At 39.3% G+C, this 22501-nt stretch overlaps 2 protein-coding genes across 2 annotated transcripts in view; one reads left to right on the top strand and one right to left on the bottom strand.

Moving 5' to 3' along the window:
- The window catches only part of abca7 (ATP-binding cassette, sub-family A (ABC1), member 7), a 33643-nt gene extending 17026 nt beyond the window's left edge, over window positions 1–16617 (top strand). Inside the window, exons 20-49 of the mRNA XM_078258714.1 lie at window positions 405–536; window positions 900–1039; window positions 1210–1347; window positions 1563–1804; window positions 2072–2129; window positions 2234–2436; window positions 3979–4108; window positions 4516–4661; window positions 4884–5008; window positions 5195–5302; window positions 5691–5883; window positions 5966–6060; window positions 6375–6407; window positions 6555–6660; window positions 6751–6825; window positions 6927–7096; window positions 7649–7826; window positions 8667–8782; window positions 9276–9420; window positions 9748–9871; window positions 10171–10300; window positions 10934–11060; window positions 11314–11376; window positions 11936–12042; window positions 12489–12630; window positions 12788–12922; window positions 13353–13456; window positions 13935–14027; window positions 14212–14461; window positions 15303–16617. Coding sequence (XP_078114840.1) covers window positions 405–536; window positions 900–1039; window positions 1210–1347; window positions 1563–1804; window positions 2072–2129; window positions 2234–2436; window positions 3979–4108; window positions 4516–4661; window positions 4884–5008; window positions 5195–5302; window positions 5691–5883; window positions 5966–6060; window positions 6375–6407; window positions 6555–6660; window positions 6751–6825; window positions 6927–7096; window positions 7649–7826; window positions 8667–8782; window positions 9276–9420; window positions 9748–9871; window positions 10171–10300; window positions 10934–11060; window positions 11314–11376; window positions 11936–12042; window positions 12489–12630; window positions 12788–12922; window positions 13353–13456; window positions 13935–14027; window positions 14212–14461; window positions 15303–15767 — 4273 coding nt within the window. The 3' untranslated portion in view covers window positions 15768–16617. The remainder of the gene's footprint in view (window positions 1–404; window positions 537–899; window positions 1040–1209; window positions 1348–1562; window positions 1805–2071; window positions 2130–2233; window positions 2437–3978; window positions 4109–4515; window positions 4662–4883; window positions 5009–5194; window positions 5303–5690; window positions 5884–5965; window positions 6061–6374; window positions 6408–6554; window positions 6661–6750; window positions 6826–6926; window positions 7097–7648; window positions 7827–8666; window positions 8783–9275; window positions 9421–9747; window positions 9872–10170; window positions 10301–10933; window positions 11061–11313; window positions 11377–11935; window positions 12043–12488; window positions 12631–12787; window positions 12923–13352; window positions 13457–13934; window positions 14028–14211; window positions 14462–15302) is intronic.
- A 97-nt stretch (window positions 16618–16714) lies between these two features.
- On the bottom strand, window positions 16715–21961 carry LOC144523260 (uncharacterized). Its single transcript, XM_078258715.1, has 3 exons — window positions 20349–21961; window positions 18973–19178; window positions 16715–17416 (listed from the first exon to the last, which is right to left on the bottom strand). Exons 1-3 carry the CDS (start codon window positions 20982–20984, stop codon window positions 17275–17277), a joined length of 984 nt encoding a protein of 327 aa, XP_078114841.1. The 5' UTR covers window positions 20985–21961; the 3' UTR covers window positions 16715–17274.
- Window positions 21962–22501: the final 540 nt, after the last annotated feature.

The following is a 22501-nucleotide window of genomic DNA, read 5'->3' as shown; positions in this document are numbered from 1 at the left end:
CCGATCTCTAGGTATGGTGAAGGTATGTGATGATGTGGGGCTATTTTAATTCCAAAGGCCAAGGGAACTTTATCAGGATGCATAGTATCCTGGATCCATGAAATAACTGGCCTTTAAAAATAAAAATCTGCCTGGCTCTATGGGAATTTAACATAGGGGTGTACTCACTTATGCCCCCTGTATTTTAAGGAAGAACATTTATTTATTTACGATACATTATTCATTCACAAAGAAAATTGGTGTCCTTAAAGGCTGGATTTTTCCTCATTTTTTTAATTGAGGCATTAAGATTTTCAATTTCCAAGAGATGATTTTTTTTATTCCTCTTTTTAGTCAACTTTAGCATGGGTTCATAAACTTATGAGTGCCACTGTATTTATTCTAATGTGTCTGATGTTTGTCAGATCTGTCCTCACTGGCCTGTTCCCACCCACCTCGGGCACTGTGTACATCAAGGGGATGGACATCCGCTATGACATGGAAATTATCCGGAGGACACTGGGAGTTTGTCCACAACACAATGTCCTGTTTGACATGTAAGGCTTGTTTTTGACTTCACCTGATTAGGTTTGATGGACTACTGAAATTCCACTTGTAGATGTCATGCCTCAAGCTTCCTTTGAGAGTCTTTTATGTAAGTTTTTTATTATTAGTAATGGACGATTTCATGAAATTAGTCACATTATAGTACTATGAAATAAATGATGGGTCTGAAAAACGTCGGATTACCAGAATTACCCAGATGTTATTTAAGGCGTAGATTGGTTTCAAATCGATGTTTATATTTCCTCTGTGTGTGTGTGTGTGTGTGTGTGTGTGTGTGTGTGTGTGTGTGTGTGTGTGTGTGTGTGTGTGTGTGTGTGTGTGTGTGTGTGTGTGTGTGTGTGTCTCTCTCTCAGACTAACAGTGGAGGAGCATGTGTGGTTTTATGGGTGTCTGAAGGGTTTATCTGAAGCAGAAGTAAAAGCTGAGCTGGACACTCTGCTGGAAGATGTCGGCCTGCTGCACAAACGACATGAACAGACCAAAAACCTCTCTGGTATACTTTAAAATGTGTAACTTCTGTATAAAAACAAGAGCTGACTTTCATCTCACTTTCATCAGGTTGTAGAATCAGTATATTTTGTGGACGGGCGTGTCAATTTTGTCCTGAAAAACAAATAATTTTTTGTTCCACGGTTTAAACCCTCCCTTCTGTTTCTCTGTCAGGTGGCATGCGGAGGAAGCTGTCTGTGGCGATCGCGTTTGTTGGAGGCTCTAAAGTGGTTGTTCTGGATGAACCCACAGCCGGCGTTGATCCTTACTCCCGCAGAGGGATCTGGGATCTACTGCTTAAATACCGCAAAGGTGATGTGGGATAGGAGCTGTTGATCTCACTGTTTTTTCTGAGTTTGTGTGTGTGGGGGGAGAGTGGGCTTAAGATAATGCTAAAAAAATATCTTTCTATTGTAACGTTGCTGTAAAACCTGAGGGTGCTTTTCTTTTAGGAGATGCTAGCTGTTATACAGATGACAAGTGAAAAGTAACAGTTAATATGTGTCTGTTCTGTCTTTCTCCTTCAGACCGGACCATCATCCTGTCCACCCACTACATGGACGAGGCAGAGCTGCTCGGTGACCGGATCGCTATCATCTCACAGGGGAAGCTGTGCTGCTGTGGCTCACCGCTCTTCCTCAAATCCCGCCTTGGATCTGGCTACTACCTCACTGTGGTGAAGAGGGAGGGACTGGACACCAGCACTCCCAGCAGTACCAGTATCTGCACCAGTACCAGCATCAGCACCAACAAGCTGCCTCCTCTCAAGGTCTGTTTTTTTCCCCTCTTAACTTTAATTACCCTGGAAGAGTCACGTGTGCATGCTTGTTATTTTTCAGCTTTGCTTTGCTTTGCTTTATAGTCACACTTATACATACATCCACTTTCTAAAAAGGACACATTATGATGGGAAAACAATAGTCTGAGTTGATCTAAATCAAGTTCGGTAACTTAGATGGGGGGGATAACAACGGTGCAGGAATGAAACAAAGACAAGTTTTTGAAAGTAAAGTAAAAGTCATTCTTTGTGTTTCAGGAGAGTGAGTCATCCATGAGTGAAGACACCGGCCTGGGAAGTGAGGAGAGCAGTTCATGTGAGTGTTTAACTGCTAAGGTGTTTATTTTAGTAAAGTAAAACTTGGTGCATTAGGTCGTACTCATAGCATGATCTCTCTCCTTATGATTGACTTCACGGCAGACCTGGCGGCGTTGCTTTCCCTGGCACAGCACCACATCCCGGGTGCGAGGCTGGTGGAGGACTCAGGGCGCGAGGCGGTGGTCAACCTGCCGCAGGCATCTGCCAAGGACAGCAGCCTGGCCGTCTTCCTGTTCGAACTGGATCAAAGACTGACCGAGATGGGCATCAGCAGCTATGGCCTGTCAGACAGCACACTGGAGGAGGTGAGAGATTTTACATTGTTTTCTTCTGAATAAATAAATAAGCTACTTGAACCACTTGCCATAAACCTTCCAATCCCTTAGCATAGTCATAGCTACTTTAGATAACTGCCTCTGGCATTAAAAAGGTCTCAAGGGTTCTTCTGAACTCACCATGCATGTAGGTCCAAGCTCTGCAGCCACCGAAACAATATACAATCAGTAAATGAAAAGAAAGCAGTTGGCTTTTAAAGTTTTTACTAGAAGCAATTTTGAAACTGTTACAAAAAAAACCATAACAAATGCAATGATAATTATTGCAAATCGATACAAACATGAGAAACCATAAACAAGAGTCAGACAAAAGGTATTAGAGTAACAAGTAAGCTAGATTCACACAATAATAGACTCAATGTTAATCTAATTACATTGTCTCTTGCTAGTAATAGTGGCTAACTTGATCGGGGTTTTTATTGCATAGAGGAATTTTTGGCGCCCCCCCCCCCCCAAAGAGGTTTTAGCCAGCACCAAAAAAAAGGTCTGAGGCAGGAAACTGATCACAGAAAAAGAACATTAACATTTTACAAATAAACTATCATTAAACAGCTATATATTAAATGGAGTACATACAGATAATGCTCCTACAAGAGCATTTGTGGAGTACATTACAGATGCAGATATAGTTAAACACGGAGGTCTGACCTATCTGAGGTTTCTGCTGTACTTATTCTATGTACTGTGTTGCTAAACCAAATCTAGCTTTACAAACAGCAACATCTCACTGCCGGTCGGACTGACTGCTAGTTTTAGTTTTCTTTAGTCTGTGGCTCAACAGGGAAATTAGTTCTTACTTTCTTAGTGAAAGTGTTGAAATATGAATGCATTAAACATGGATTTTACATGAATGAGAGCAGAGTATATCAAGTTGATCCTCGTCCCCGTTTGCTCAGCGCAGTTAAATTGTATGCACGGGACGCAGGGATTCTTTTTTACCCTGAAATTATTGTAAACAAACATTGTGATTGGGTCAGCAGTGGTTGCTACTGGAAACAGAATGCTCAACTGAAACCAACTGCTGGTGGCAGTTGGAAGGTCTTGTGTCCAACTTCAACATCCCAGCACACAACAATGCAGCTTGCGTGGCCCTGAAACACGTTCCTACTTCCTACTAACCTTAGCTGATTGTATGTGTGTTAAGTGTGCGTGTGCATACAGAAGCTCAACCAGGTGTAATCGGGGGGCTGGATATTTGTGGAGCAGCCATGGTCTTAATGGGTTTAACACCAGATTAGCACTGATAGCGGAGCCTGATTAGTTTACTCAGTCTGAATAAGCCACTCACTCTACGCTCCTCTGACCTCTGCGTAAAGCTGCTGGATGCTTTTTTGCTGCCACCTGCTGTCTACAGCCTCAGCTGTCAGGGCCTAAAGATCATTTTCAGGGCAGTTTTTCAAGGGAGGTTTAGATTTACCCTGTTGTCACAACTAAAATAGGTGGATAGAGCACCTTGTTGTGTTTGTAAACAAGAGTTTAATGTTATGTCATGACCATTCTGTTCATTTCCAGATCTTTTTACGAGTGGCGGAAGAAACCGGCGTGGATGCTGAACCAGAGCTGCTGGCTGAATCTCCCCACAGGCAGCAGCCATCAGCTGGACAGAGGGCTGAGAGTCAAAATGCTGAAGAACCAGAGACAGGTATGCATAAACACTTGCAGACACATAGATTTGTGTACATACCATTTCCATGCACAGTCAGTCAGTCTGCTGTTTTGTCTCCAACTTAATGTTTGTTTCCATAATGCTGCCAGGAAGGAAAAGGCTCCATAAGCAAGGTACCATCAGCTCATCCTGTACTGAAACTCATCAGTAGATAGAAAAAGAAAGTGATTTTTCCCCCAGATAAAATACACAACATTTCACTACACACTCAACCTTTAACCGTTAAGGTTGACAAATGAAAAGTATGTTGACTGATTATGGGTTCATGAGAGGTAACCAGACACCAACATTTTGGTGGACAGCACTGACAGGAGTCTTTGTATTAATCAGCCCAATACTATAGATCAGTACGAGCTCTCGCTCTGTGTATTTCCTGCTTGCAGAACCTCAGGAGACAGACCTGCTGAGTGGAGAAGGCCGAGGTGGGGTCCCCCTGACCGGCTGGTGGCTGACCTGGCAGCAGCTGAGAGCTCTCTTCATCAAACGCTGGCTTTATGCTCGAAGGAGCCGCAGGGGCTTCTTCGCTCAGGTGATGACAAATACCGACAGCGGCTGTTAGAGATCTAGTTTAAATAATAAAAACAAACGCTGTCCCTTCTCTTCCGTTCCCCTTCACTAATCTATTGCTAGAGGCTTTGTTAACTAAATACATAGTCACCTACGTATTTGATGGTGTTTCTTTGGATGTTAGTCATTATTGAGAGTGAGACATTCTTCTCTCTGTAGAATCTAAGGTTGATTTGTATTTCAGATTGTCCTGCCTGCTGTGTTTGTGCTGGTCGCTCTGCTCTTCAGCCTCATTGTTCCTCCGTTTGGGAAGTATCCAGCTCTGCAGCTGCAGCCCTGGATGTACGGAGAACAATACACCTTCTACAGGTAGGCCTCCACCCAAACAATCATTATTAACTTAGTCAGCACAGAAAAGATTTGTATTCTGTTTCTTTTGCTGTGAATTAGTTTGGTCTATTCTACTTATGTGAAATATCTGGTCGTTTTTTTCACCTGATGCCTTGTTATTGTTATTTTGACGAGCGTCCTCTCCTCCTGGTTTAATATTTACAGCAACGACGCACCTGGGAACCCAGCCATTGAGAACCTGCTGGAGGCTCTGCTGGACCAGCCAGGTTTTGGTACCAAGTGCATGGAGAAAGAGGAAGAAGGCAACAGCACGTAAGACAACACCCCCCCTATGACTACAACAGTCTCAGCAGCATCAGAAGGAACAGGAACAGAAAGGAACAGTAAAGAAAGTAGTGGGACACATGTTGCTGGGATATCAGGAGCTAAAACATTGAAAAACGTGACAGACAGCAAAAACAAAAAAACATATCAATTTATTTCAAATGTGAGATAAAACAGACTACTGGCACTCAATAGACGCTCACTTTGTGAGCTTTATCTCTGCAAGCACACATTTCTGTCTTTGGGGAAATCTGTAAACCTTTACATTTTTTGTAGTAGTTTAATGTACTTTATTTTTCATACCAGACATGTAGGCAACATTTGATGCTTAATCCGCAAATCTTTACTCCGGGTTCACTCCCTGTTCTCCCTGTAGGAGTCCTCAGTGTGAAGGCGTGCGGGGCGGCCTATTCATGCGACCACAGGTCTCCTACTCCACCTGGCAACTGTTCAGCAGAGGCAACTGGAGCAGAGACGCACCGTCTCCTGACTGTCAGTGTAGCACAGAGGATGTCCGCCGGATGCTCCCCGACTGCCCCCAGGGTGCCGGTGGAATTCCGCCTCCACAGGTCAGTGTGGTGTCAGGTCAGGACTGACTTATTTGCAGAATGCTTTCTGGCTCTTAAGATGTTTTTATTTGTTATCTTTTAGATTAAGAGGCTGACTGGAGACATCCTACAAAATCTGACAAGTTATAACATCTCTGATTACCTGGTGAAAACCTACTCTCAGATCCTCAAGAAAAGGTACTTCATTAAATATAATAACTATTAGTACTATTTGGTATTCCATTTCATTGTGTTACTTTTGTTCACTAGTTTAGTTTTTTTGGTCTAAAATACATTACCATTGCTTTTCCTTTCTCGTGGTGTTCGGAAATTAAGATTTAAAAATATTGCAGCATCCATTTTTGATGTCAGTGATCAAGAGACAATTTTATTTGGTTAAATGTATTTATTGTTTATATTTATATAAATAATAAATATTATTATTCGCTGTTTGTGTTTTCTTTAAAAATATTCTTCACACATTCACTGTTTTCCCTCTGTGTCACTAACAGCCTAAAAACCAAGAAGTGGGTGAATGAATTCAGGTAAGCTGCTGGTATAAAACAATTTGGGAAAATATCTGCATTACTTATAGCAATAGCATCTGCAGTTTAAGGCTTGTAGACTGGTTTAAACTTAATTATTCTGAAGGATTGACAAGAAAGAAACTCTTTTACTATTCTGTGCGGCAGATACGGAGGTTTCTCCCTCGGGGGCAGAGCCACTCAGACTTTATCTCAGGTCCACCTTGTCCAAGACTCGATCATAGCGATCAGGACTCGTTATCGAGTTCCGCAGGTATGAATAAGGTTTCAGGCATGTTTAACTGTAACTGCTGTTTTACCTGAATGTTCTTAATGTGTTCTGATGTTCTTAAATTCATCACAGAACAGTTCAGTGGATCATCTGCTAAACAGACTGCCGGATGTTCTAGGAGGACTGAACAGTCGAAACAATGTCAAGGTAAATGTGTGTCTGTTTATCTGTCTTCTCTCTTCATCTGTCTTTAAAGGAAGAACCTGACATAAACCACTTTAAGTTGTTTCTCTCTTTGCTGTACTCAGGTGTGGTACAATAACAAAGGATGGCATGCCATGGTGTCATTTGTCAACGTGATGAACAACGCCCTGCTGAGAGCCAGTCTGCCACCAGGTCCAGAGAGGAAAAAGCACGGCATCACTGCCTACAACCACCCGCTCAACCTCACCAAGGAACAACTCACGGAAATGGCCATGTAAGTTCACTGCTGTGGAGTTTTGAGGTTGATGTTGGTGGATGTGTTTTTTTTGTGCTTGTTATATGACCCGCATTTGTCTCAAGAAGTAAATTCAGCTTGGTCAGGGCACTTTAAGTCTGATGTATTACTATCTGAATGACGTTTAAAGTCTCTGCTTGGATTTTGACGTCAAAAGGCTGCAATAAAAAGCCAACTTTTCTACCAAAAATGGGTGGAAACAAATTGCTGTCTGTAAGGTAGAATATCGTCAATAATCCATACAGTACTCTATAACATAATGATATGCTTTGAAAATTAGTCAACAGTAATGTAAAGCTTAAATGATATGGACTGAAATGTTCAAAAACAAATCGAAACAAAATGTTGATTAGCACATTTTACAGAAACCACCTTAAACCTTTCTGTTACACAGAAAACTGTATTTATTTATTTATTGAATGTCAGAAGTAAAACAGGAAGACAAAGTGAGAGTTAAGTCCACAACGTATGTACTGTGTATGTTGATTTTTTTTGTACCTGACGTGTTTTTTTTCCTGCTTCCTCTGTCAGGATGACCACATCAGTGGATGTTCTGGTTTCTATCTGTGTGATCTTTGCCATGTCCTTTGTACCGGCGAGCTTCGTCCTTTTTCTGATTGAGGAGCGAGTCAGCAAAGCCAAACACCTTCAGTTTGTCAGCGGGGTCAAACCGATCCTCTACTGGCTGGCCAACTTCACCTGGGACATGGTCAGTACTCAAGAGAAAGTAGAAGAGACGAAACAAAAAATTCTCTTTTCTAATAGTTTTTTCACGCCTCTATGACTGAATATCTTTGAGTTGTGGACAAAACAAGACATTCGATGATTTGGAAAAGTTGGCTTTGAATACATTGATCTACATTTTTTTTTTACTATTCTCTGACATTTTAAAGACCAAACAATAATTGATTAATTGCGAAAATAATCAACAGATTAATAGTTAGTTGCAGCCCTAATTCTGTCAATGAGGTTGTAATTCCTACAGTTTCTCAGTTGAGGTTGACAAAAGCTACAGAGTTGCTTCTTCAACATAACATGACCTTTTTACCTACATTATATTCAGATCACATCTTTTTACTTTCTAAAATAGATTTTATGTAAATCTGGACATGTAATCTAATTTTGTGTATGAACTTTGAGATCATGAAATTTAAATTCTGCCTTGTACCTTGTCGACTTTGTACAAAAGCTAAGGCTTTTCAGTAAGTAAAGTTCATTTCAATGATGCCACTGTACTGCTGCAGCAGAAATGCCAACACAGAAGGCTGTGTGAAAACCTGGCTCTACTTTTACTGCAACACAATACAACATCATCTTGCCCCCACCAATGCAGCACGTTGCATTTTTTTAATCCAAGGGCTGTATTTTATGGGGCTTAACATCTCAACCTAAACTGCTAAAAAAAACTGCTTTTCTGTGTTTGTCCTCAAGTGGAGCACTGTAAGAGCTCGCCTTAGTTCTCCAGTCAATAATCTGCATTTGATGATTCTCAATGGAAAATAATATTAATAATAATATCTTTTTCTAATGTTTTGTGTTATCTTGTCAGTTGAACTACACGGTCCCAGCCACCATGGTGGTGCTGATCTTCATCTGTTTCCAGCAACAGTCGTACGTCTCAGAGACCAACCTGCCTGCTCTCGTCCTGCTCCTCCTCCTCTACGGGTACGTTCAGGTTCAGACTCCACTGACTTATGTCCTCGCTGTTACACTGCTTGAGGATTTCGTTTGAATTCATTTGTCTCACAATCATTCACCAATGATCATTCTTATCAGCATGTTGCACTTGGTTGGGATTGAGAACATTCTGTATACTTGAGACATCATAAGCTTGAATGTTGATTTCTGACCTTTCATTCATCGTTTTGCTCCATACATACATAATTACATAATCACAAAGGCAAATATGTTCAGAGCAGTAATCTCTAAATTATCTCATTAGACACAGGATGATATTATGGAATTGGATAAACCCCAGAGCCAAAAATAAAAGATTAAATTGCTTCCATATTACTCTAATTGACTGTTATGATACACAACTTTCTTGTGCTTCTCAGTAAACCAAGTCTCTATTGTCCCAGTTGGATCATGGTCTGTAACAAAAGTGTTACAAATGTATCTGTCTTTACTAATTGAATAACCTATACATCCTTTTTAGGTGGTCCATTACCCCTCTGATGTACCCAGCATCCTTTGTGTTCACCGTCCCCAGCACAGCCTATGTGGTTCTGACCTCCATCAACCTCTTCATCGGAATCAACGGCAGCATCGCCACCTTCGTCCTGGAGCTGTTTGTTGACGAGGTACAAACAGAGAAAGAAGTCCTTATTTATTGGCTACTTAGTAAGTAATAATGACTAAGACTATGCATAAGCATTATATATATACAGCAGCTATGAAATCATACATAACAGCAACACAACCTTCATCAGTAGGAGCTTAAATTCAATCACATCAAGCTCTTAACTTGAAAGGTTTGGGAATTTTACAAAGTTAGGAAGGAAAGTCAGAAGTCCTGATATAGCAAGCAGTAATCGCTGAGTTATTATGTGCAATGGGACAACAAATGTTTTTTTATTTTGTTCTCCTTTAATTAATCCACAATTTCTGGGTGATTTTTTTCTTTCCAGCATCTGAATGAGGTGAACAGGATCCTGAAGAAGGTGTTTCTCATCTTCCCTCATTTCTGCCTGGGACGAGGACTCATCGACATGGCCAAAAACCAGGCCATGGCAGACGCCTTCCAGAGACTGGGTAGCTATATATCCTCCTCTAAATAGATAATATGACATTCAAATATCTGTTCAGTATTTCTAAACTTAAAATTGTTTTACCCTAAGGAACGTAAACGTCTCCGCTTTTGATGCTTCCTGCTCATTGCTGTGGTGATTGTGCACTGCAGTTTATATTATATACAGTACATGATATATTGTGTTGTTAGACCCTTTTGTGTACAAGGGGGATTTTTGTTTGACTGCAGCAAACACACAGGACTCAAGATATATGAAGATATATGGAGGTAAAGAGTGTGTGTGTTTTTCTTCCTCCTATAGGCACAAAGCAGACCCTGGACCCTCTTCAGTGGGACTTTGTTGGGAAGAACCTGTTTGCGATGGCAGCTGAAGGTGTTATATTCTTCGTCTTCACCATACTGCTGCAGTACAAGTTCTTCATTCGCTTCAGGTATGTTCAAAAAGATGTCTCTCAATATTTTAATAAAAATGCAGACAGAGCTTAAGGTTGGAACCGAGCTGCGGCATCTGTGCCAAAATGATAGTAAACAGGGTTCATATGTTTTGAAAAAACCTGGAAAAGTTATGGAATTTAAAAAATGCAAATTCCAGGGCTGGAAAGGTTTTGGAAATATAAAAAGACCCAGTAAGTTTTGGAAAAGTCATGGAATTCTTTTTTTAACACAGCATAATAATATGTGATTAATAAATGTATTTCACGTCGTCCTAACCTCACCGTTCTATTCGGGGTGCGATATTACGACTCCCACTATGAACCACATAAATTGTCATTTTATTGTTAAACCTCTGAGGGTAAACTTTAACACTGAGTTTTATTCTTGTTGTATAATGTCGACTGACATTTTCAGGAATACATAGTCATGGAAATTTGCCGAAAAGTATTTGTTAAAATGCGTATGAACCCTGAGTAAAGCAGCACATTTCTAAAAGCAGATAAAATAAATGAATGTGTGGAAACTGATTAGTATCTTCTGTGTAGAAACATAAGACAGATAGCATAGTTATACTGCTCCACAGTAGTAAAACTAAATGATACAGGGTGATCTTGTATCTCTCCGTTCAGGCCATGGTGGGCCGAGCCTGAGATGCCTCCTCTTGGTCCAGAGGACGAGGACGTTGCCAGGGAGAGAGAGAGGGTCATAAGTGGCAAAGCCCAGTCAGACATCCTCACCATGATCGACCTGAGCAAGGTACTACTATTAACTTAACTCATTAACACAAATCAGTTGACATCAAGCTTTGATGGGAAAAACAATAACCCATACAAAACATTCACACTACTTATTCGAATCCTGTTTGTAAGAGCTACATTTTGTATTTTTGTTAGATTTGCAGTCTGCAATCGTGCGTCATTTGTTCGTCCTACACTGACAGACTTGTTTTTGTGCCTGCATCGTTGGGGATTTGTGGTTGATGGTAAAACAAAGGACTTTTTTTTTGCAGGTTTATAAATCAGGCAGGAAGCCGGCAGTGGATCGTCTCTGCCTCGGGATCCCTCGTGGCGAGGTGAGATATGTACCGGTACACACAGAAAGCAGCACTCATTACATCATAGTACATTGAAAACACACACACATTGTCTGACTTTTGTTCTAATCAGCACTGTGTTTGTCAGCCATGTATATCTGCTGTGTCAATATCTCCCAAAAGAGGTGATTTTGGATAATATCCCAGCAAATATTTTATCACTGCTGCTGCTGAAACTACTGCTACTAGTGTTAGTATTGCCACTACAGCTGTTGCTGCTCCTGCTGCGGCTCCTATTGCTGTTACCACGAACAATACTTCCACAACTGGTGCTGCTGCTTCTAAAAAAATACTGCTGCTAAATACACTTCCGCTACAGCTGCTTCTACAGCTACAACCACAACTATTACTGCTTTTACTACAGTACAGTACATGTAGTTTCTGGTGCAGTTACTGTAGATTGAAACGTCTGTTATATTTTAGCTAGGTTTTGACTAAACAACTTCACATAGTCTCAAGGGAATGGTCCCAGCTGCTCACTACAGCTGCTGTATGTGTACATATATTTGTAACTTCATGTTGTGTTTGTGTCATCCAGTGTTTTGGCCTGCTGGGGGTGAACGGAGCAGGGAAGACCTCAACCTTTCGCATGCTGACCGGAGACACAGCCATCACCTATGGAGAGGCTTTACTTAATCACCACAGGTACAAACCCTCTGCACCACCAAGTGTGTTAACTTTTACAAAAGCCTTGTTCTACAAGTGAATGACATCAAACATGACACTTTGAAATGAGACCTTTCCTGGCTATAAGAGGACAGGAATATGGCTGTAAAGCTGAATTAACTCGTATGATGCGTTATGGTGGTCATAGTAGTAGAATATTTAGAGGACCTAGTATTGATAGTAGTTGTTGAAGTACTAGTAATAGCCCACTATTGCAGGTATACCATTTACATTGTACTGTAGTATTAATACTAAAGTGGGTAGTACCATTAAGAAACATAGTACCATCAGCAGTAGAAAAAAGGGTTAGCAATAGTAGTCCCAGTACAATAATTAAAGTATTAGCAGTTGTGTCAGTAGTACTACTAAGAGCAGCAGAATTAGTATTGGTCGCACGTGAAACTGTGTGTTTCTTTGGTTCTCAGTGTGCTGACAGAGATGGAGCGAGTCCACCAGCTGATGGGTTACTGTCCACAGTTTGACGCCATCAGCGACCTGCTGACGGGTCGGGAACATCTGGAGCTGTACGCCCGCCTACGGGGAGTTCCAGAGGAGTCTGTCACCAAGGTAACGTAAAGGAGCAGTCCACGTCAAAACTGATATAGAGACATCAAGTAATGTGATATCTGAATTTGTCAGAGACTGTGATAAAATTCATGTGGAGCGACAGGTATATTTAGCTGTGCAGATTGTATAGTAATGCACCTTCTCTGCTGTCCTGTAGGTGGCGCAGTGGGGCGTGAAGAAGCTGGGACTGACCCAGTACGCTGAGCGGGAGGCTGGAGGCTACAGCGGAGGCAACAAAAGAAAACTCTCCACTGCCATCTCCCTCATTGGGGCTCCGCCTGTTATATTCCTGGTGAGAAACAAACGTATTCACCAAACAGCTGGAGAGCAACAGCTAAGATCAACACCGAGGATGAAACTTAATATCACCTGTTAATTTCTATATGAGTTGGATTAAAATGGGAAACATTTCTCTGAATTTACATTTAGATTTGAATAATTAACATTTTAAACATTAAAACACATTCATACCTCTACAAAAACATACATGCACAACAAAGATATTGCATATTGCTATTTAGAGAATGGGTGATGCTGAAGATTTCTAAATAGACTCCTATTAAAAAAAAAAAAGGTTCCTATATGATGTGATTAGTCTACAGTATTATCTGTTTTGATTTTTTCTTAAAATGCGTTCAGTAACGTTACTATAATGTATAAGTATTTTCACTTACATGTTGCCTGTTGTTTCCTTGATGCATTGATTTATTGACTCTTGTTAGGATGAGCCCACCACTGGCATGGACCCAAAAGCCAAAAGGTTTCTGTGGAACTGCATCCTCAGCGTCACTAAAGAGGGAAGAGCTGTAGTTCTCACCTCCCACAGGTAGGAGGAGATGTACACTAAATTATTCTTTATGTATTCATTAAAAGTGAATACATGGCTGTAATCTAGGCGTTATTATGGATCCCATGCAACTTCTAGGCAAGTCCTGCTCTACGAAGCAGCCCGATTGGTTGGGGTTAGGCATTGACCTCGAGTAGGTAAGGTTAGGATAGCCGACAGCAGACCTGAACAAATCGGGTTCCGTTACCTTGCGTAAGCATGGACGCCTGGCCAATAGTAGCGTGTGAATGCTATTGAAGGGCGGGTCTTGCCTTAAAGTTGTATGGGTTCCATAATAACGCAAAATCTAGCAGGCTGACCCACAACTTCCTGTTCCTTCTTTGGAGCTCTGAAAAACACTGTAAATAATCTTCCACTGCTGCATCACTTCTGTATTCACAGCCAAGAGTTTCCTCAAAGTGTGTATAAATGGTGTATAATATATGTTAATGGTTTAATCATGTGTCTGTACGGTCAGTATGGAGGAATGTGAGGCTCTCTGCACCAGAATGGCAATCATGGTGAACGGCAGATTCCAGTGTCTCGGATCTGTACAACACCTGAAAAACAGGTAAGCACTGCTGTCTTACCTCAACAATAAAAGTTAAACTCCAAACACAATTTATCAGTCAATGAATGAATGTTGGAGATTTGTGTGCTTATATTTGTGGTGAGTTTACAATAAACTGTAAATGAATAAACTGTATTGATGTGCACATAAAATCTTGACTATTGTATTGTCTTTCATCTTACAGGTTTGGTAATGGCTACACCATCATCCTTCGTTTGGTGGATACTAAATCCAACCCGGACTCATGCCCCATCAGCACCTATATGAAGAGCTCTTTTCCCAGCATTGAGCTGAAGGAGCGCCACCAGAGCGTGCTGCAGTACCAGCTGCCCTCACACACCTGCTGCCTGGCTCGTGTCTTCGAAGTGCTGGCCAACAACTATGAGGAGATGGGCGTCATCGACTTCTCTGTTTCACAGACTACCCTGGACCAGGTGAGGATGAATGAATGGAATGAGAGCCATTCAAACCTCTCATATTTCTGCAAAAGGATGGTGTAGTGGTCCTGATCCAGGATCTTCTATAAATAGAACTAAATAGCATCTCAAATATTCTTTATTTAGGCAATGCGTCAGTTGCTCTGTGTAATATTACAAAGGTGTAAAATGTAGATTGTCTTTTGATTTCAAGGTACTTAATGAGAGGTTGCCAAATTCTATCAAATTGAAAAAGATAGGTAGGGTGTAAATTAAATCATCTATCCACATTTTAATGGTTGGGGCAGCCGTTTTCTTCCAATATGTAAGAATTGTTATTGTTGTTATTAATGAGAGAATATGAAAGAAATCTAGTCTCAACTCTTGAACAATCTGCTCTCACATTTATGAACATGGACAGACTTTTGCCTCCCTTCTCTCTCCCTCCTCCCTAACTCTCTCTCTCTCGTTTCCTTCTTTCTTAACACTCACACTGTTATGTGACAGACAATCATTTTTATCAATAAAACTGGACATGTGTTGCTGCTTTTTCTCTATTGCACTTTGCAGTATATTTATTATGGTATATGGCAATGTTTGTATTTATTATATTTTCTACTCCTCGTGCTTTTAAATTGCCACCAGGGGATAAATTAAGTTATTTGAATTGAATTGAATTGAATTGACCTACAGTATCTTCATGCTTCTACTAGATACATTAGTTAGCATACATGCTAAGAGGTGTTAACAACAACAATAATGTGATGTATAGCTGACTATCATTAGCTTAATAGCTAACCAGGCTAATACAAACCAATTAAAGAATGAATTAAACACTAAAGTGGGTTCATTTTTGTAGGTGTTTGTCAACTTTGCCAAAGAGCAGACAGATGACGACTTCCTCACAGATGTGGTCATCAGCAACCTCACTACACTGCACACCAGGATTAACACTCCCACCATCCAACCGCAGCCGCCAATCACTCCCCCTCATTCAAGCCAGACTCCAGAGCAGCATGGGAAATCATCTGACAGCAAACCAAAAGAGCGTAAATCAAAGAAGCCAAAAGTTGGCAAGGACAAATCTAAAGACGGCAAAGCTAACGGAGAGAAAAGCAGCAGTACGGCAATGACCAGAATACCTCAGAGAGAGAAGGCTCGGAGAACAAGCCGGAGGGGCAGCAGTGGATCAGACAGCAGTAATGATGGAGTTCAGGGAGAATCCAGTAAATCCAGTAAGTCCAAACACAGAGAAGAGAGCTCCAGTAAAAATCCTTCTGCACTCTTTATAGTCGACGGCAACACACAGGACAGCACACTGTAAAGTAGACTGGTGCAAGATGAGCAGAAGACGCAGGTTCAATGGACCAACTACAGTCAAAAGCTTTTTATTACTCGCGGTTTGTCATTTGAATGTTTTTCAATGCTGACAGCAACCATAATATGCAACATGGAATGGCACAGCTCATCAGAGTTAAAAATGGAAAAGATGGACTTTGAAATTTACTTAGAGGTAAATTTATCCCCTTGGCCTCCTCTGAAGAAAGAAAGTTAGTACTTCCTAATATGGCTTTGGTGCCTTGTTCACCCGTTAACATATCTGCAGCTTCTTAGCCTTTATTTGGGTTTATACATCTTACACTGTGTCTTCTCGTTCTGTATTGACATCATCGGTCCAAAGTTATTTATCCTGAAAGAACATTATGCAAGGCTCAATGTAAAAACAAGGGGTGGCGTTCCTCAGGGCTCAATCATTAGAACTCTCACAATCTCATCTTTATTTTGCAGAAAGCACTTTAAAAAAAAAAGAAAATGCTGCAAACACTCAAACAGTAACTGAAATACGTGTTACATGTAATTATAAAGATGATTTTTAGGTATCAGAAAGCATTTTAAGGGGTGGTTTTCAGAACGACATACAGTATGTCCTATGTGAAGAGAATAGTTATTGCAAGTTCGTTGTGAAATACCTCTTTGCAAGAACTTTACAAGTGTTATTGTTTTCTTGTGTAAATCAAGAATTTGTTTTAAATATTCTGTTTTTTATTTTATTTTGTGTTATTGGGTAATTACATATGGGGGGGGGAGGTCTTTACTTTCTGCCTGGTATTTACTGTCATTTTGGTTTTAAATATTTTCAAAATATAAAACTATTAAAAAAAAGTCCAGACACAGATGTGCAACTGCAGAGTGTCAGAGTTACACATTATTCTACATAATGCCAAACTACAGTACTCCAAATTAAATTAAAGTAATTATAATAGATCAAAGAATTAATAGTACGTTCAGTCTGAGCTGCAAACACCAGACACAACAACGCCTTTGGTCAACAGTTGTTTTTCGTTTAAGTTTCTTTTGATAAACTCTGTATTTCTTTTATTTTTTTCTATCAAAAAAATTACACAGCTGACTGAATGTCCAAAGCAGGTTGTTACTGTAATGCACTATTACATATTCAAAAGATTGTTACAATCATAGCTATAGGCATTAGACAAACAAGTATCGGAAGGATTTTATTCCAAAATACAAACTGTTACAATATAAAATGTTTAAAAAGGTTAAATGTATTGAAAAAGCTGAAATATGCAGAACTTAATGTACTTTTGAGGAATTATGCTTGAAAAGTTCTACTTCTAACATTAATTTATCTGTGCATCTACTATAAGATGTACATTATATACTGAAGATATGCTAGCATAGAAAAAGAAAAACGGGTATATGTCTGTCGTGAATGTATTGTCCTGAAGGAAAATAAAACTATATGGTTTCCTGTATCATTTAAAAAAATACTGTGCTGTATGTTGTAAGTTCAGTTTGTTGTTTATGATGAATCACTGCAGCGTGTTGGAAGTCGGGATGTTTATCTTCGTCATATTGAGGATGAGCATTGGTTTCGGTGCAGATAAAAGTGGAGGCAGGCTCCTCTTTCTGGTTGCACTGCTTCCACCCACTGATGTTTCTGTTACTGTTTTACTGTTCAAAGAAAAAAGACAGAAACCAAATTTACTGAAAGGTTTTCTTTACACCGAAGTCACTTATCTAATGTTCAGAGAAATACACATCTAAATTTACACATGGTTACAACCACCTGCAAAAAAAGCTTAAAGCTGTAATCTTAAAAGTTTTATTTAAATAAATGTCATGTTAAGTTGCTATCGCTGAAGGCGTTAACACAATGGGGATTGAGCCTATGGCCCACTGATGAAAGTATTGCAATATTTATATATTTTCAGTATTATGAACTGGGTGTCTGGTGTGACATTTCCCGGAAAGAATGCTGTATTACAGTTTTTCTCCATTGTATAAACACAAAAAATGGAACTATGCGCACAATTCAGAAAACTGGAAGCTTGTGTATCAACAACAAGACTCCAGACCATTGAAATAGAGCGATATCATTCTATTTCTATGCTCCAGACTGCTAAACTCTCAGCACAATTCACTCAAATAGAAATTCTAAATCAACCAGGACTGAACTCTTTGCCACTTTAAAATCATAAATAAAAATGTTGGAATTCTGGGCCACAGGCAACAACAATGTAATGTACTTACATTACATTGTTGTTGCAGACCATAGATAGTATAAATAGGTGCAGACACTAAATAAGTGTTGTTTACTACCCATGACTACAAATATAAATGTCAAGATTGTTAACATTTATTTGTGTGATGTGTGTAACGGTAATGGACTGAAATCTTACAGATTGCCACTTTAACATATAGTAAAGAGTTATTTAAGTAGGTTTACATATAGTAAACCTACTTAAATAACTTGTGTAGACTAGAGATAAAAATGTTTTCTACTAAGGTATGCACTAGTAAGGGTTCAATAACGTCGTTTTTTTAAACATTAAATATATTACAATTTTACCATTTTTATTGCCAAGATGTCAGTATTTGTACTTTGTTTTGCCAGGGTAGAAACTGTATTTAGACCATCGTGGGACACTAAAATTAGTGTTGGTTGCTCTTTAGGACACTTAAATGAAGTCTTTAAAAAATTATCTAAAGTAATAATCCTTAAGATTTTCATCATACACCCAATTTTTGACACTATTTATAGCTTCTGTTATAGCCATTACATGTGTTTACAATCACTAGTTAGCTCTTTAAAAAATAGTTGTTATTGTCAGTGATGGGGTCCGCCATTCCCGCAGTGGATTAAAATGGCCCGCAGTGCACACGTACAAGGCGGCATCCGTTTCCTCGGAAGACAAAACTTTGAAGAGGAAACATTTGTATACGGCTACAATGATTTATGAAGAAGACATTTAATTATATTTAATTGAACTAATAAATAATAAAATGTGCAAAGAAAATTCTGTCAGATTTTATAGTCTATAGCTGGTCAGACAGGAACCCCATCCAGAGGGGATTATGCTGTATTCGTATCGGACATTTCATTTTAAAATGCTGTAACCTTAATGTAACCGTGACAATGTATTTTCTATATTCCCCTTTCATACTATAACTATTGTACAGTAAATAACAATATTCTGCTAAATTGTACTCAAAACCACCAAACACACATGTTGACCAGGTTTGTGTTCTCTGTGATGCTTCTCTCTCTCAAACGTTGTTCACTAACAGCCATGAGGAGAGGATCAGACTGGATACGTCCCCACGGGCCTTCATCAAAGCCTCTCCTCTTCCTCCCCAGTTTCTGTGTGACCGTCTGCAGCAGAGCGTCCAGACTGGACAAGGAGATGTCAGGCAGACAAAACTCATGAGATCTCTGCACAGAGAACAAGAGAGAAAGGAGAGTCAATCAGATCTGTCGTAGATGACAGTTTTGTTCAGAAGGAGGAGAAAATATCTTTTTTTCCCTTTCCTGTTTTAGTTTGTTGGTGTTTTTGTAGACTGTGAAGTCTAGAATTACTCCATTGCAACTTAAGTATTAACAATACAATGTAGTTAAAGTACAAACAGTACTAGCTCTAAAGACAAATGTTCGCTGTGAATATATTATTATGTGTGACATTAGTAGACTGTTAATACTGATGCATCATTGTGTAAGCAGCATTTTACTGTTGTAGAGGGTCCAGGGGGAGCTAGTTTTAACTACTACTATTTACAGTACAGGTAGTTTAATTCAGTGGCTCACAACTGAGGGTACTCAAAGTACAAGTCCATGTACTTTCTACCACTAGTGTATTTTGAAAAACAAAATTATTTTTTGAACTGTTGTTTTGAAGCTATGCTTCCTTTTGTATGCTTGTCGAAGTATTTACGGTTCAAACATTTAATTTTAATCCTAGGTTTAAGGACTTTGCAGTAATTTGCAAATAATGAGCCATCAAATAATTTGCATCCTTTAACAATTGAAGAGTCCTCTTTTAACATGCTGACCAAATCAAAGGGGCAGAAAAGAAAGATTTACTTTACTTGAAGGTATCTACATAAGAGTGACAAGACAAAAACCAAATGACACTTACTAAAAGAAGCGTTATGTCATAAACGTTTATGACTTGTTTATAATATTTATGACATGTTCATGACAGTGTCATGTCACTCTAATGTAGCTACCTTCAAGTAAAGTGTAACCAAGATTTGTACTCCATGTGTTGATTTTTATATAGTTCTGACTTCTAAAACTCTTTATTGCCCAAAACCTTGTTGATTTCTACTCTACTTGGCTAATGTGTTCTTCCACTTGTGTAACATTGTAACTTAATCACTTCCCTTTCAATCAAAGGCCACTGTAAACTGCCAAACCAGTTCATGACGATGCAAGTCCTTCTGGTTTCCAGTAACGGAATAAATCCCAACTTCCTTAATGTCCTTTTAACTGAAAACAAACTACTTTTACACTTTGTTTCAATCTCAGGATTTTAAGATAGTATTCAGACAAATCAGAAAAATGGCACAAAACATTATTAGTCAACTGATTTTGCAGTTTACTCACACTTTTAGAGAATAGGGGATTGTCTATCCAGGGCCTTCTGTCTGCTACTTGTCCTGTAACTAACCCACCGCCTCCGCAGCCTTTTATACTGAAGTTTGAGGAGATGGTCCTTGTTTGCTCAGATGAACTGATGTAAGGTTGAGGAGCGAGGCTCTTCTGATGGTCACAACACTCAGGAGCTGGTTTAGATTGAGTTATAGGTGGCAGCACAAACTGAGGACTTACTGGTTGTTTGGTGTCAGTGTCCAAAGTTAATCCTATGAAAGAATTAAGTGTTTGTTCCATAGATTTAGTGACAGATGGGTCATCATTTTTGCTGCTGGTTTCTGGTTCCTTTTTACTGGTGCAGCGGTTGTTCTCTTCGTTTCTTCCCTTCTCTTCCTCCACAGGCTCCTTGGCTGCAGCCAGAAAAGGCATTAGGTTGACACAAAGCTTCATTATATTCCCTGATGTCTCACACGTAGTAACATTGTCTGAGGTGGAGTTAGTTTTTGATGTTGCAACTTTTATCTTCTCCTTTGACTTTATAGTTCTCATTTTAGGAATTGATTTCTTCACTTTACCCACAATCATGGGACAAGTGTCTGGATCATGTTTCTCTAGTTTTACCATCCTTGTCTTCTTCTCTTTACTCATTCCAAAATGTGTTAAAACACCTTTGAGAATCTTCTCTGATATTGTCCAAACATCTCTCAAAAAAGCTTTAACATAAAAACATACAGCTGTGTGTTCTGCCAAAAACTGACTCTCAGGCGTATCAAACTGAACAGCTCCTTTTTCTCTCCAGCAGCAGTGAAGGGAAAGGCTAAGAACAATTGCATGACTTTGTGGCAGGCCTATTAAACTGGCTGTTATGGTAACATAGACACAAACTCCAGTCACTCTTAATGAGTGGAAACAAAGTCATTGTTATTTCAGATTATATCCGGATGGATTATGTTTGAGCTGAAACCACTCAAAAATGCTGGATTATAAAGATGATGGAGGTGTGGCAGAATTTTGCAAATTATGACATGCAGGAACTTGTTTTATGAGGTGTCCCAAAGATTGTCTATTGATGAGATGAATCACTCAGGAGTTAAAAAAAAAAACTCTTCTTCTGCAGTTTGTAATTAATTTCAAAGCTGCACAAATCATAATTTTTATATTGGCAATTAAAGAACCAGTGTGCAGGATTTAGGGGATCTATTGGGCAGAAATGGAATATATTATTCATAATTATGTTTTCATTAGTGTATAATCACCTCAAACTAAGAATCATTGTGTTTCCGTTATGCTTAGAATGAGCCCTTTATCAACTAGGGTTTTCATGTTTACATTACCTGAAGGCCACCGTAGGTTCTGCTACACGCGTGCAAAGGGAGGGGGGAGGGAAGGGGTATTACTAATGCTTTTGACTATGTGACTATGAATATATTTCAGCTTGTATTTCTTCCCCCAAATGATCAAAAAAATAATTAAAGCAGCTTTAAAGCTGTAATCTCGAAGATTTTGATTTAAATAAATGTCTGTGAAGTTACTGTCTATTGCTGAAGGAGGTAACACAGTAGTGATTGAGCCTAAGGCCCACTGATGAAACCATTGCAATATCTATATATTTGCAGTATTTGCCGGAAAGAATGCTGTATTACAGTATTTCTCCATTGTCTATACACAAAAAATGGAACTATGAGCACAATTCTGAAAACTGGAAGCTCATGTATCAACAACAAGACTCCAAACTAAAACTCATAAATGAAAAATGTTTGGGATTTTGGGTGTGACAAACTTGCAATATGGGCAACATCAGTGTTGTGCCCATATATCTATAGACCATAGACTGTATAAAATAGGTGCAGACACAGGTGCAGTGTTATTTACTACCCATGACTACAAAGATAAATGTCATGCTTGTTTACAGTTATTTTTTTGATCTGTTTGGTCCAGAATATGTTTTCTAATGGTTATAGTTAAAATAATTAAACACTTCAAATATGTTTAGATTCTAAGATTTAAGGTGGAAAACGTGATTAAAAAACACATATGCTCTTAAATGTGTTCATAGAAGTAACGTTAAGTAAAAGTGACATATTGACGTGAATATATGTTTAAAAGCCTTTCAAAATGAAACTACATAGACTCTATGTATACAGGAACTCATAGAGTTCTATCAT

Source organism: Sander vitreus, chromosome 9, assembly GCF_031162955.1.
Source record: "Sander vitreus isolate 19-12246 chromosome 9, sanVit1, whole genome shotgun sequence".
Classification (NCBI taxonomy): Eukaryota; Metazoa; Chordata; class Actinopteri; order Perciformes; family Percidae; genus Sander; species Sander vitreus.
Note: the sequence above shows the minus strand (reverse complement) of the source record. Positions and strands in the feature narration are given on the sequence as shown.